The sequence below is a fragment of the Sparus aurata genome, chromosome 6, assembly GCF_900880675.1.
Source record: "Sparus aurata chromosome 6, fSpaAur1.1, whole genome shotgun sequence".
NCBI classification, from domain to species: Eukaryota; Metazoa; Chordata; class Actinopteri; order Spariformes; family Sparidae; genus Sparus; species Sparus aurata.
In genome coordinates this window covers 24,623,782-24,637,054 of record NC_044192.1, presented here as the reverse complement: position 1 = coordinate 24,637,054, position 13,273 = coordinate 24,623,782, and the positions used below count along the sequence as shown (strand labels likewise).

Below are 13,273 nucleotides of genomic sequence, written 5' to 3'. Positions count from 1 at the left end.
AGTATGTCAAGATTTGATATATTTAGTAGTCTGTGGCAACTTTACGTAAACCAGTAATGACTGGTTTGTCAGAACTGAAGGGGGGAGCAACAGTAGTGACGGAGGAGGATGCAGCAAACAGGATTATGGAGGAGCCGAGGGCAGCATAAGCATGCTGACCGTGTATGTGTATTTACAACAAAATACTGAATAGACCTTGCAGTGAGATTGTTTGCCAACTAGCACACTGCTTTTAAATCTGATTACCTGTGTGTCTGATGTTTTTATCTCCAGAACAATCAAGGTGGAGGTGTATGACTGGGACAGAGATGGCAGGTGAGTGGGATTGCCAAGACATGTCACTGCTGGTTACTGAGGGAAGGGAACTTTAACTTTAACTTTAACTTAACTTTTAACTTAAGGGAACTTTAAAGAAGAACCACCTATCTTCAATTTTATAATATGAACTCAACTTTCTCACAAATATTCACCCAATCCTTTCCTGTCAAGATGTTCCAATAAGTTCCAAACACCTGTCCTGTAATATGTACCTGACATTTGTTTCCTTCTCACAGCTGTTTCTCTCCTTTCTATCTTCTCCCAGCCATGACTTCATCGGAGACTTTACAACCAGCTACCGAGAGCTAGCTCGAGGGCAGAGCCAGTTCAATGTGTACGAGGTGAGTAATTCCAGAGTTTGGTGGTTCAGCTGTCTGCTCATGAGATCTGGAATCCCTCTTCTCCGGTTGTCTTGGCTCACAATTCTGATACGAGTGACTTTTATACCTCTAATATCACTTTTGCACTGTTTTCTGTTGCTCTGGCACATTCCTTCCTGTCGATATTTTCCACTCCTGCAGTTATCATGTTGAAAAATGTATTCCATACATTTCCAATTTACTTCTTTAAAGGGCACTTGTGTGGTAGAGTATTTGTGCGTATCTCCCTCCTTCCCCAAGCAGTTATGAATCCAATTAAATGTTTTTTGTGGCCCTGTTGTTCTTATTTTGCAACAATAATGACTTAGATGCTGACACTCACAGGCTTGGAGCTACTAGCAGCAGCAGCGTGAAACAGGATTAATAGTGGAACAATCTCTTTCTCACCACTCTCATGGGATAGCACACAATGCAGTGCTGTTTGAGAATTACCATCACAAATAATTTAAATGTCAAATTCCAGAATCAGAGGTAGATGGGATAAGCCTGAAATTGAGAATATCTAGATCACTGCTTTTATTATTATCATTATTATTTTTTTAAACAGAATTTATTTTACTTGTTCCAGCTGTAAGATACACATCTGCCACCCTACCTCAACCATAAAGGAGGGCATGTCAATACCTTCATGCCTCTGTGGTCTGCTGGCCTTCAGCCAGAAGACAAATACCTGTCTTTTGGATGTCAGCCCCATTATACGCTCCTTGTGATTCCTCACTACCTCCCAGTGAGACTGAAAGGCCCTTTAGTTTTTGCATCAGCAGATTGTTCATTGTGTCAGACAAATTGCCATCCTTCCATGTTAAATTAGGGGCTGTCACTTTCATGCCCAGCAGCCATAGAGAGGCAAGGTAATGAGCTGAGACGTCTTGTGTCTCCGGATTGACATTTCTCTCCTGTTGCGGCGCCGATAGAATATGGGTAAAGTAAATGTAAGTCTTACAAGCTTAAGCCTGTCTCACCCATCGATTCTTTGTAGCTGCAGATTTGTGTTTGAATTTCCATGTTATCCACTTTAATAGTATGACTGACGTGAAGCGTTTCTTTATTAAGTGCAAGGCTTTTCCTCTAACAACAATATGTTGCTTCATACACACGTATGTTTTCTCACCTTCCTTAACTTCTCCTGATTTTACTCTCCCTTCAAATTGGAAACAACAAGTGACGGCGTACGGTTCTCTTCCTGCCTCCCACATACACATCTTCATCACACTTGTTGCATCCAATTATGAAGGATTATATAGTAAAACTACAGGGTGTGAATGTGCGTGAAGGAGGGTGAAATGGCAATTTGGTTTGAATTTGTGTAAGAAATACATTGTTGCTCGCCAAATCCAGCCAACAAGATATAATGGGGACTCTTGCAATGATTTGCTACTAATTCAATATTTTGCTTGGATGCATTAATAGTTGACTGTGTTTCAATAAAGTGTTTGCTGCTGAAGAGCCAAGCAAATGAAAACAGTTTTTCTTAATTAAAGATTTTTTAACATATATGCTCGGATTTAAAATGATTTTGACACATGCCTGTTTAATTTGGTTTAGTTTGGTTTAATTAAATGTGCGATATGTAGTTTTGGGGTGAACTCAAATTTCACATATATTAATATTTATTCTTTTGATAACTGAATTAATGAGCAATTCTTGGAGGAAAATAAGGTCCCCAGGAAACTGTCAGAAGCCAAAAAGGTGGCTACTTAGGTAACACAGAAAGACATTGGGTTGTCCTCTGAAGAAAGTTTGTGTATTCTTATTATTTAGTCAAGAAAATCAATCAATCAAGATTTTTCTCTGATTCAAATTTCTTTCACAAAATTACATGGTGCACCTTTAATATTCTATTTCATAACTGTCACGGGCACTGGTTCACACACCTGCACAAAGTGTTTAAATATAGCCAAGTGTATTTTACATTTAAAAAGACTGTATGTAGTCAGTAAGACCTTTTATATGGAGAAGTTCTGTATTATAATATACAAGGGGTGATCGATATGTTAATGGCATAAGGTTAGAGTGGACATGAGCTATACAGCTCCCATTCCATGCATGTATATATATTTGACTATGTGATAAAGCAAAGCATTTAAAGTTAGTAACATTTGTGGTGTTTCTGTATTGCAAGTCAAAAAGTTGAGACTTGTACAAAGAAGAGATCCATTTGCTTCACAGCCACTGGACTAAGTGTGTAAATGCAGGAGAGGACAATGTTGAATTGAAGTTTAGTTAAGTTGTTCATTTGAGTTCACCTGTACCGCTTTTTATCTATTTTGTAGGTGATTAATACCAAGAAGAAAATGAAGAAAAAGAAATATGTCAATTCTGGAACAGTGAGTATGGCTTCAGCAGAAAAAACTAAAAGCCAGACTGGCACTGTGCCTCTTTTCTGCTCCACACCTACTTCTCTTCTGTCAAATGATTCCTTCTTTAATTATCATGCTTTTCAGTGTTGGCTCCTTGGAAGAAGATGCAAATCTGTGCCCTCTTTGAAAAAATTAAGTAGATTTCCTCATTAATTATCATATCGCACACCAAGTAATTCAACGTTTAAAAGGACACATTTCTAAGCTTTGTTAATTCAGTAGTAGCCAAAAAAAAATACATTCATAACTACAGCTGTGTGTCTGGATGGCAGTTATGTATGTAAGTGGGACAAAATGAAAGATGAAGCTGCTGCAGAACTTGAAGGACATAAGATCTGAGAGATCAGAATGAGAGACGCCAACGACCAATCCTGACACCAATTTTCACACAACTTACCCAGCAGTGTGGGCATCTGCAAGCAATGCATACAAATGGATCTCATCCTCTCTTCAAATTTGTCCTCAGGCGATGTAAATGAATCTCATCAGAAAGCAGCCAACTCACATCTTGTACCAGAGTGTGTGTGTTGGGTGCCGAACAACATCAAGATGAGGAGCTTTTTTGTATTTCAGAGGAAAAGTTCATTACCTCTAAGATTTATCAAATGCTTCTCCTTGTGTTTAATCCCAGGTGACCCTGCTCTCGTTCTCTGTGGAGTCAGAGTTCACGTTCTTAGATTACATCAAAGGAGGGTGAGTGAGAACGACTGTCTGCATACTTAAAGAAAGCATGAAGGGCTTTCTCTCTGTGCCCTTTCATGACCACAAATTCCTGTTCAGCCAACAAAACACAGTGAAACACAACATAGTGACATTTCATTCCGAAGTGAGGGCAGAAATTAATGTCGTTACCAGTGTGTTTTTTTCAGGGCTGATAATGATACCAATTATTGGTAATCCAGGAGACATTGGAGCCATGATACGTTTATGGGAAAAATACAGATCTCATTGTTAAAGTTGAGAAAAGCCTTTTAGGAATGTAACCAACTACAGTATACTCAATTACTGTACTATGTACAATTTGAGGTAATTTCCATTTCCAGCTTTCTGCTTCTTAATACTTTCAGTCCACTCCAGTTATTTGACACATTTAGCTACTAGTTACTAGTTAGCTACTAGGCTATTACTCAGAACGGATGCTACATCAGAGCAGAAGTACCGCATTGTTACATTTATTTATTTTATAAGCAATCAAAAACACTAATTAAGATGATTGGAAGAATGCTGAATATCTGCCACAATAATCAGCCTGTATGATAATCACTCTGCCCCTGTACTTTTAAATAATGGGTTTTTATTCTGTCTGCTAGGATTGTTGATTTTATGAGTTGTTGTGATCGATTAGATCAGTTACTGGCTCTTCCCTTTGGAATTCTGGAAGCAACAATTGCTCGGCGAACAAGCTGGTATAAAGCAGAGCCCAGTTCAGCAGGGTTAGTACGCAGGAATTTACACTTGCAAAACAAACCTTACACAATGCTTAATATAAAAGAAGCACATGTAAATAAGTGGATAGTTATAAAATATCGAAAGTGGTTGCAGAACAATGGGATAAGCAGGGAATGGAAACAGCTTGAGTCAAGATGAGTCAAGGTTGGATTTAGAAGGCTGCTTCATCTGGAAACAACTCTGACGAGAGCCATGACACTGAACAAAACAAGTATAGTTGTGGGTGGTAAATCCTAAAGAATGAGCTGAAACATGCTTGAGTTTTGATGATAATTGTCGATGACTTAAGCATTACAGGTGAGCCCCTTTAAAAGTTATTTGAGCAATTGGCTCAAGACTGCCACCGTCATTCCTGTACTTAAAAAGCCTGCAGTATCAAGTCTTAATGACTGCTGCCTTGTGGCTCTCACCCCCATCGTGATGAAGTGTTTTGAGCAGAGTGCTTCCCCAGCACATCAAATACAACATCCCTGCCAGCCTGGATCCTCAACAGTATGCTTTCAGAACCAATAGCTCCACAATTGTTGCCATATCGACTGCCCTCCACTCAGTCTTAAGACTAATAACAACTCTTAAGAATAAGAACAGCTACATTTTTGTATTAAAATGCATATATTTCTACCACGTTATCTTCTAAGTAGTGGCACCATAAGTGTTCAACTCCAGCTGTGTTGTTGTTAAATTGATGAGTTCACAGTAGCTGCTGTCTGTAGTTGGCTCTACTTAAGTGCCAAATATATTTCAACAGAGCAAACTAAGGCCAAATTGTCAGTTAAAGAGCTTTAGGTTGACATGTGAATATCAAGTACGTCTCAGGTGAAGTGTGCCTTTCAGGCGAGTTGGACTGTGCTTTGATCTCCACTGTCCTACCACAGCGGGTAAGCTGTCATGGGTTTTATGGGCCGTGGCGGCACTGACAAGTGTGACAGATTCCACTGACAGTTCCTGGCTTTGGCTGATGTATGATACAATAACCTTAAGGTTTAGCGGCCTCACTTCAAAAATATCATTCTCATCAGTCTACCCCCTAACATTACTCTGGCACTTACTGAGCCTCTTGCTCTTTAGAAAATGGATGGAAGTGAGGAAAGTGTGTCACCAAAAGTGTCCAAGCTGCATGCAGCAAAGCAGGTGAAACACCACGTGTCAAAACATTTCTGCACAAGGTATTAAAGCCCTTGTTGTGTAATATTTGGTGTTATAGGGGTCGTCATGATCCCAAATGAACCGGCCTTTCAAAAAATAATTATATGTATTAACCTGATATGAGAAATACGTGTAATTATTATACGTATGAGAAATACGTATAATAATTATTAGTATTTCTCATATCAGGTTAATAATCGGAAGATTAGCTTTTAATAGCAAAAAATTTGAATCAGGATGAAAGGTCCCATATTATGCTCATACCTTTATTTTGGGCGTCTACTACAAAATGTTTACGCGCTTTATTGTTCGAAGGATTTAATGTCACTCTCAGGCTGAACACTATGTTTTAGTGCCTGTCTCTTTAAGGCCCCCTTCCCAAAAAGACAGTTTGCCCTGATTGGTTGACTCTCACAGGCCTGAGCAGGGTCTGCCCATCATGTTATGTTCATCAGCTCTGTCGCTGTTTTTGCAACCTTGACTGTGCCGAGGGCGTAGCCTAGGGCAGTCATTGTATAGTTGTGACATCACAACCGTACAGAAGTCCTGACGGCTTGTTTCAAGAAACTGTTTCTGAATAGAGGTTGTGTTAATTTCTGTCTTACAATACTTTCACATTATTTTAAGTATAGTATATTATTTATAACCAAAATAAATGGAAATCTCACTTTCTACAGTATCAGACCTTTAAGTACTGACGTCAAAGGGAAAAACTAAAACAGGAACAGGAGACATTTTAGTAAAAGTATGGCAACAGTAGATATTTTCACAGAGTAGAAGAAGACCGTTGCTATGTTGTAGCTGTGTTAGAGAACATTAGGAAGAAAGAGAAAAGGAGATTGCAAGGGAAAAAAAGACACGGAAGATTTAAAGTACTACATGTCGGCAATGTCAAGTAAGCTTATCTTACAAGGGCTCAACAGAGTGACAAGACTCTGCAACAGATGATGATGAAGTGGAGCTTATTTTTTAAAATACTGACCTTTAGCTCGAAGACTCTCACACACTCAAAAACACACACACACAGAGCAGATGGGGAATGCACGTCTACATCTAAAAGAAAATCACAGTGAAAAACATACCATTCATGATGCATTTGTAAAATTGTGCTTGCAGTGATAGCAATACATTCACAAGTCCTCATAAATAAATGAAGTCAGGTTTAATTAATGTTATCAAGGTCGGGGTGTGGCATGTTCTTGAATCTGAAAAGTGAATGTGAATCTTAAACATGTTAATTTTATGTTTTGGACCATACTTTCGCTCAGGCCCCCCTCAGGCCTTGTCTCATCGTCACTGTAGTGCTTCATCAGCAGGGAAAATTGGATTATGATTTGCTCTTAAGTGCTCCATCAGTCTAATTGCTTTTTACCCCGCTCAGCGTCTCAAAGGCTGCTGGGCACCTTGTGATACTCCTTCTCATGGAGGTAAAGTCAGATAAAGAAGGAATGTAATCATTCATCTTCTTTTGACATCTGAGCAACTGCACTTAGTGTCTTTACACTGATGAAAAAGGCAAGATATGGCAATTAAATATTGACCAAAATAGATAACTGCCATATTTTGTGTTTGATGGTTCTCTACTTAAGGCATCATCTTTTCTTATATCAGAAAAATGTGTGTGTATGTGTGTATGTGAGAGAGTGCTAGAATTTAATGAGGCCTAGCATGTTGTTATTATTGGCCGGTCCTTGTCGTTGATTTTTTCTCCCATGTCCTCCTCTCCATCCCTCTTCTAGGACGCAGATCAATTTCACTGTGGCCATCGATTTCACAGCATCTAATGGTGAGTGATACTCATGGCAAAGTGTGTGTTTGTGTGTGTGTGTGTGTGTGTGTGTGTGTGTGTGTGTGTGTGTGTGTGTGTGTGTGTGTGTGTGTGTGTGTGTGTGTGTGTGTGTGTGTGTGGAGGAGGGAAGAGAATAGATAGGAGTGCTCTTTGAATGTGGCAAGTCCAATTTCAGAATCAATCAGACCACCAAATACACGCAAACAGACAATGCGGGCACACACACAGTCACATATAAGTGATAGCTTTTCCAGGATTGTTCTTCCACCTAAACGCTCTGTCAGTACTAAATAAAGGTTATAGTTGCCGTTTTAGCAAAACTGAATTAAAACCAATGGTGTAAAAACCTTTCACTTGACTTAAAAGACTTTTCAGTGTGAAAGGACGCCTTATTTTTTTCTTTTTTGGGGGGCCTGGATGAGCTCACTGCTGTTTGAGGAAGTGTGTATTTCCCATCAGCCCCTCGCTGACCAATCATAGCCTAGCAATAACAACTGAGCAATATAAGATGAAAATGTCAGCATGTCTTTCTAACCAGCTTACCACTTACAGTTGTAACAACAAATGTTACTTCAAAGCTCAATGATCATTTTATTCACTTAAATACATTTTGTGGTGTTTACAGGTCACAGGTCATAGTTCATGACCAGTACATCCACTGTGCAGTATTTCTATTCACTATGTTGCAGCTAGCCCTGGATGCTAACCTGACACATCAGATGGTTTGTTATACAAAACCATCTTGAATGTTGTCCATGGAAACTGAAATAGGGTGGGCACTTTTAGAAAAATATCATCCATTTATAACCATCCATTACAGGCTAACTTCACCCAATCAGATCAACTGTGGGAGAGCGCTACCAGCAGAGCCTGATGGTAAATCAAACTCTCGCCAAGCCAGTTGAGAGGAGAGTGAAAAGCCTTCAGTGCTGCTCTTTGCTCTTAATTCACTGAAGAAATACTCTCCAGTTCTTATATAACTGATGCTATCACAGCATCTATGCTAACTGTAAACACATCATAGAACACAAATACCTACATCCGTCGGACCAGTCACCATGTCTGTCGTAACATCAACATGACCTGCCTTCTTTGCTTGTTTGCAATGTTTGTCAGACTGCTTTAGTAGAAGTCTCTCTTCCAGCTCGGTCAGCTGTCATGCCGCCAAATGCCAGGACAGGAATTTGCTAAAATGTATTAAGGAGCAGATTTACATAACCTGACTCCTAACTTCCAGTGTGGACAGGAAGTTAAAAGATAAAAATTCAGACAAAATTCAAAAGTCAGGGCACTTGATTGCTACTTGAACCCATGAGTCCATAAACTTCAAGCACATCCTCACACCTAAACAACCAAATAGGTGGATTGTCAGCATTTCCCAAAGCAACATATATTATTGTTTCGAAAACAACATGACAGGTGCTACATAACAGCGACACAAAGTACCAGACTTTCTACATAGGTTTAGGCACTCAAACTACTTGTCTAGGTTTTGGAAAGGTATCTGTTAAAAACACTACGTTATTCTGTTTCCTCTGGTTAAAACCTGCATACATTACCTCCGGTTCTTACGTTACGTCAGAGACACGTCGGCGTGACGAAATTTCACTATGTTAGTCAAATAATTATACTCGCTGTTGACTTCTGGTTTCAAACTAAACATCAACAGCTGTCTCCTGAATAAGAGTTCTGTGCTGTTCAACTGACCATCCATCCCCGACCTCCCTGTAGTCCTTTCACTCTTCATACTACACCCTCTCACTTCCTCCTTTGCAGCTGTAATAATTACATCAGCCACTAAAGATCACCGGCAAACAACAAATGTAAATCCGGGTTGTAATACGTTGCTTTTGTATTTTTACCTATGTGGTTGTTTTTCTGATGAGGACAGACTCTTAATTATACTGTATATGTGCCATATGAAAAGAGAAAGCCACAGTAAAAAGACAGTGAAAATTCAATTTCCCCAAACAATCGAGATTTTCAGTCATGGTGTTGGTCAAGGTGACATGCGATTTGTTGTTACACTCTGGACTCCAGATAAGATCTCTTGTGTTTGTGAGTACACAGTCGGTACAGGCAAACAGCAGGATTTCTGCTATTAGATAGCAGGATCAACAAATGAAATGGTGAGCGCCTGTAACCTAGAACCTCACTGGATGTAGTGACAATAATTTTTTCTGAAACACATCCTGGATATCCCAGCTGGGCTGTTATTGCTAAAGGATTTCATGGTGTGTTATTACAGAGGGGGTATTTTAGAATCATAGTTATTGAAAAGCTTTTTAAATGCTCAATTAATTTGTCATTCCGAGGTATCCAGTTTTCATAATTACATCCTGTTGTTTGTGAATGATTCATCATCTTTGAACAGAAAAGCTCTGCCTGGCAGGAAGCATGTTAGTTGTGATGCATGGCCGCAGCAGACAAAATCCTTGTATTTACGTGATGTCATTGCAAAGGAGGAGGATGTTGCATTCTCGAAGCGACGTCTTTGTCCCTCGTCACCCACAATGATCTTGAGATTGATCGTTCGGTCAACAGGTAACCCCTCTCAGTCCACGTCCCTGCACTACATGAACCCCTATCAGCTCAACGCGTACGCCATGGCTCTGAAGGCTGTTGGGGAGATCATTCAGGACTACGACAGCGACAAGATGTTCCCCGCTCTGGGCTTTGGAGCCAAACTGCCCCCTGATGGACGGGTGTCACACGAGTTTCCACTGGTACGTCGTCATGCTCCTCTTATTTCACTTTCTGATTATTGTTTCATGCTTTTTTATCAGCAACTTCAACACAACTGAATTTCCGTCCTAATTTACTGTGTTTACTATTATTTATGGTATCTCCTTTTCAGAATGGAAACATAGAGAATCCATACTGCAATGGTATTGAGGGCATCTTAGAGGCATACCACCAGAGTCTGAGGACAGTGCAGCTGTATGGGCCCACTAACTTCGCTCCTGTGGTGAACCATGTTGCCAGGTGAGAACGCAATGCAGCAAATGACCGGCTTCTGCTTTTATCTATTAAGTGGCAAAGAAGGAGTACAGTTTGGTCTTTGAATAAATGTGAGATCTTCAAACATACGTGATTGGCCGCACCATGATTCACCAGCAAAACCATTGCTCTCCTTTAGTACTGCCCATGTTGCCTGTATCACTGCCTTGCAGCATGCATTGCATTTATACAGTCATTTTAAATCGCATCGGCCCCAACGGCATCAAGACTCTTTCTACAGGTGCAGCCGCTTCATAAGTGCCTTGGAAAAGAATGTCAGCAAAATTGTAATTTATGGATAGAGAGCTGCCTTGAGAAATCATTAATTTGGCTGATGCTTCCTCTTGGTTTTTTGGATTATTGTGAAAAACTGCAGAGACTTTCCTCACAAATAGATGAATAAAGTGTTTGTATGCAGAGAGCGTGACACATTGTACATTGTTTTTCTGACAACCGACCCATTGACAATGATTTAATTGATCTTTTTGTCATCAGCAATTCGGAGAAATTCTGCTTTTGTGCCAGAATATAAGCATATAGATAATCAAGATTATTCCGGTTATCACAATAACACTCACATTACCATTTCTCACTGCTGGTTCAGAAATGGCTTTGATTTCCTGTGCCACTGCTTTTTTGACCCTGTAGACTGACGATATCTCTCCTGCTCGGCACAACAACAAACAGGAAGTAACATGCCTGAATATGAATTTAGATTGAATGACAGCTATCAAAGGAGCTGCAGATTTATCTGATGGAACAAAATAACAAAACAAGAACATAAAAGAATACAAACTATGAAACGAGCTGAGTGGATTCCTGTGCCCTTCGACATCCACCTCCACCTCTCAGTGCCGCTGCTTCCCTCACAGTCCCTTTTTTGAGCCACATCCAAACAATCATCCATCTGATTATGCCAATGGTCTCTCGTAATTAAAAATGTCATTCTGATAAAAATGGAAGTCACTCTTTTTAAACTGTGGCAGGGAGCCATGGCTGTAAGAATACACAACCGGTGTCGGTGTTTAGCATTTGAATAGGTGAACTCAAGCAGGAAGAGATTTTAACAATGGCGTTAATCTGCGAATCAAACAGTGTTGGCCAGCTTTGTTGCAGTCTTGATTGTTTGGTCTGATCAATCACTGTCTATTTGTGAGGTATTATGGTGAGTATTATCTTATGTACAGCAATGACAAAACATATTTTCATTGAATTTCCTGTGGTGAGAGTGCCTGATAAGACACGTATTGTCATGGATTTGTTTTCTATATCAATGTTGTGATAAATCCACCCATAAATCCTGAAGTCAAATTTGTACAGCATCTGTTAATGTCTGTTTGTATCTGTATGTGTGTGCATGTGTGTGCAGGTATGCAGCTGCAGTGCAGGACGGCTCTCAGTACTTTGTGCTCCTCATCATCACAGACGGCGTCATTTCCGACATGGCCCAGACCAAAGAGGCCATAGTAAATGTAAGGATGGGAAAAAACGGGATACACAAGGCTTTACCACAGTATATGAAGTTTGATAGTGTGTCATCTGGTTTAAACTAGAAGGAGATGCCTCTGAAGTCAATGACGTTTTGGAATGAAGGCTTTAAAACAATAGTCAGGTATTGAGATGAGAGGATTCATACCATCCCAATGTTTTTTAGGATAAATATGACACTGCAGCCAGCAGTTGGTTATCTTAGCTTAGCATAAACCCTAAGAGCAAAGGAACTGCTAGCTTGGCTCTATCCAAAGGTAGCAAAACCTCCCTGTGATAACAGGTCTTTTAGAAAGCTCCCATCAAAGAAACAGTCACACAGATAACCCCCCATAAAGCGGGGGACTAGCCATTGTTCCAGGACACCATTATTCTGAAACCCAATAGTCCAAAAAATGTCCCACTGGACCGAAGGCCTGTTTGTCTGACAGCCATTTATACAGAAAACAAACGCCCCGGGTGCCCATTGCCCATTGCTCCAAAATATACACACTCTCTGGGCAGTCGTCGGTTCAGTGAAAGACGGCCCTCTCGATGGTGCTGAATCTGATAGAAATTATCAGATCTAGACTGTTATCTACTATCTCAGAGAGAAAATGGGCTAGGAACTAAGATCTGGAGGGACTGTGGGTAATTTCAAGGGCACTGTGGTGCAATTTTTTTCGACTGTTGGGGTCATAATTAAGGGTCATTGGAACAATGGCATGGCACCTGTTAAACCACAACTTCATTTATCTCTTCAGTTTTGTTCGGATTAAACAAATGAGATGTAATGTGTTCATTAGTGAGCCTTAGCTATCTTCAAACAGAGCCAGGCTTGCTGTTTTTTCCTATCCAGTCTTTATGCTGAGCTAAGCTAACAAGCTGTGGTCCGTAACTATTTACCAAGACTCGTGTCTACCAACAAGCTCAAGACAAGGTAGGACTATTAAAAGTAAGATATTCAGTTCATAGTGATACAGAAAGAGAAAAGCAGAATATCCTCACATTAGAGGAGCTGAAACCAGCAAACGCTTGGCATTATTTGGTAATGTACACTATCACTCAAACAATTAGTTGAATATTAATATTGATGTCATATACAAACTAATTATTTCAACACCAGTAACGTATGTTGCGTGTCTGATTAACTCTAGCCCTCACTCTCAGACAAAATTGTGACACCCAGATGTTCGTTGTGGCTGTCACTCTGCTTCAAACAAATCATGCGACAGCAGCAGTTGTTCTGCAGTCTGTAAAGAAAAAGGAATTGGCCTAATGGCTTCATATAACAGACATTCTCGTGCTTTAATTGCTTGTATCAAACGTGAGTGCATATTACTCTCAAGATCAAATTAGCTAAT

General features: G+C 40.0%; 1 protein-coding gene across 4 annotated transcripts in view; it reads left to right on the top strand.

Moving 5' to 3' along the window:
- cpne5b (copine Vb) overlaps window positions 1-13,273 on the top strand; it is a 131,856-nt gene that overhangs the window by 107,364 nt on the left and 11,219 nt on the right. For 3 of the 4 annotated variants that reach the window (XM_030420713.1, XM_030420711.1, XM_030420714.1), the window contains 9 exons: window positions 274-315; window positions 584-659; window positions 2,972-3,025; window positions 3,143-3,190; window positions 3,690-3,751; window positions 7,393-7,439; window positions 9,987-10,168; window positions 10,300-10,427; window positions 11,812-11,914. In XM_030420713.1, coding sequence (XP_030276573.1) covers window positions 274-315; window positions 584-659; window positions 2,972-3,025; window positions 3,143-3,190; window positions 3,690-3,751; window positions 7,393-7,439; window positions 9,987-10,168; window positions 10,300-10,427; window positions 11,812-11,914 — 742 coding nt within the window. The remainder of the gene's footprint in view (window positions 1-273; window positions 316-583; window positions 660-2,971; window positions 3,026-3,142; window positions 3,191-3,689; window positions 3,752-7,392; window positions 7,440-9,986; window positions 10,169-10,299; window positions 10,428-11,811; window positions 11,915-13,273) is intronic. The other variant, XM_030420712.1, reaches the window with a different exon arrangement.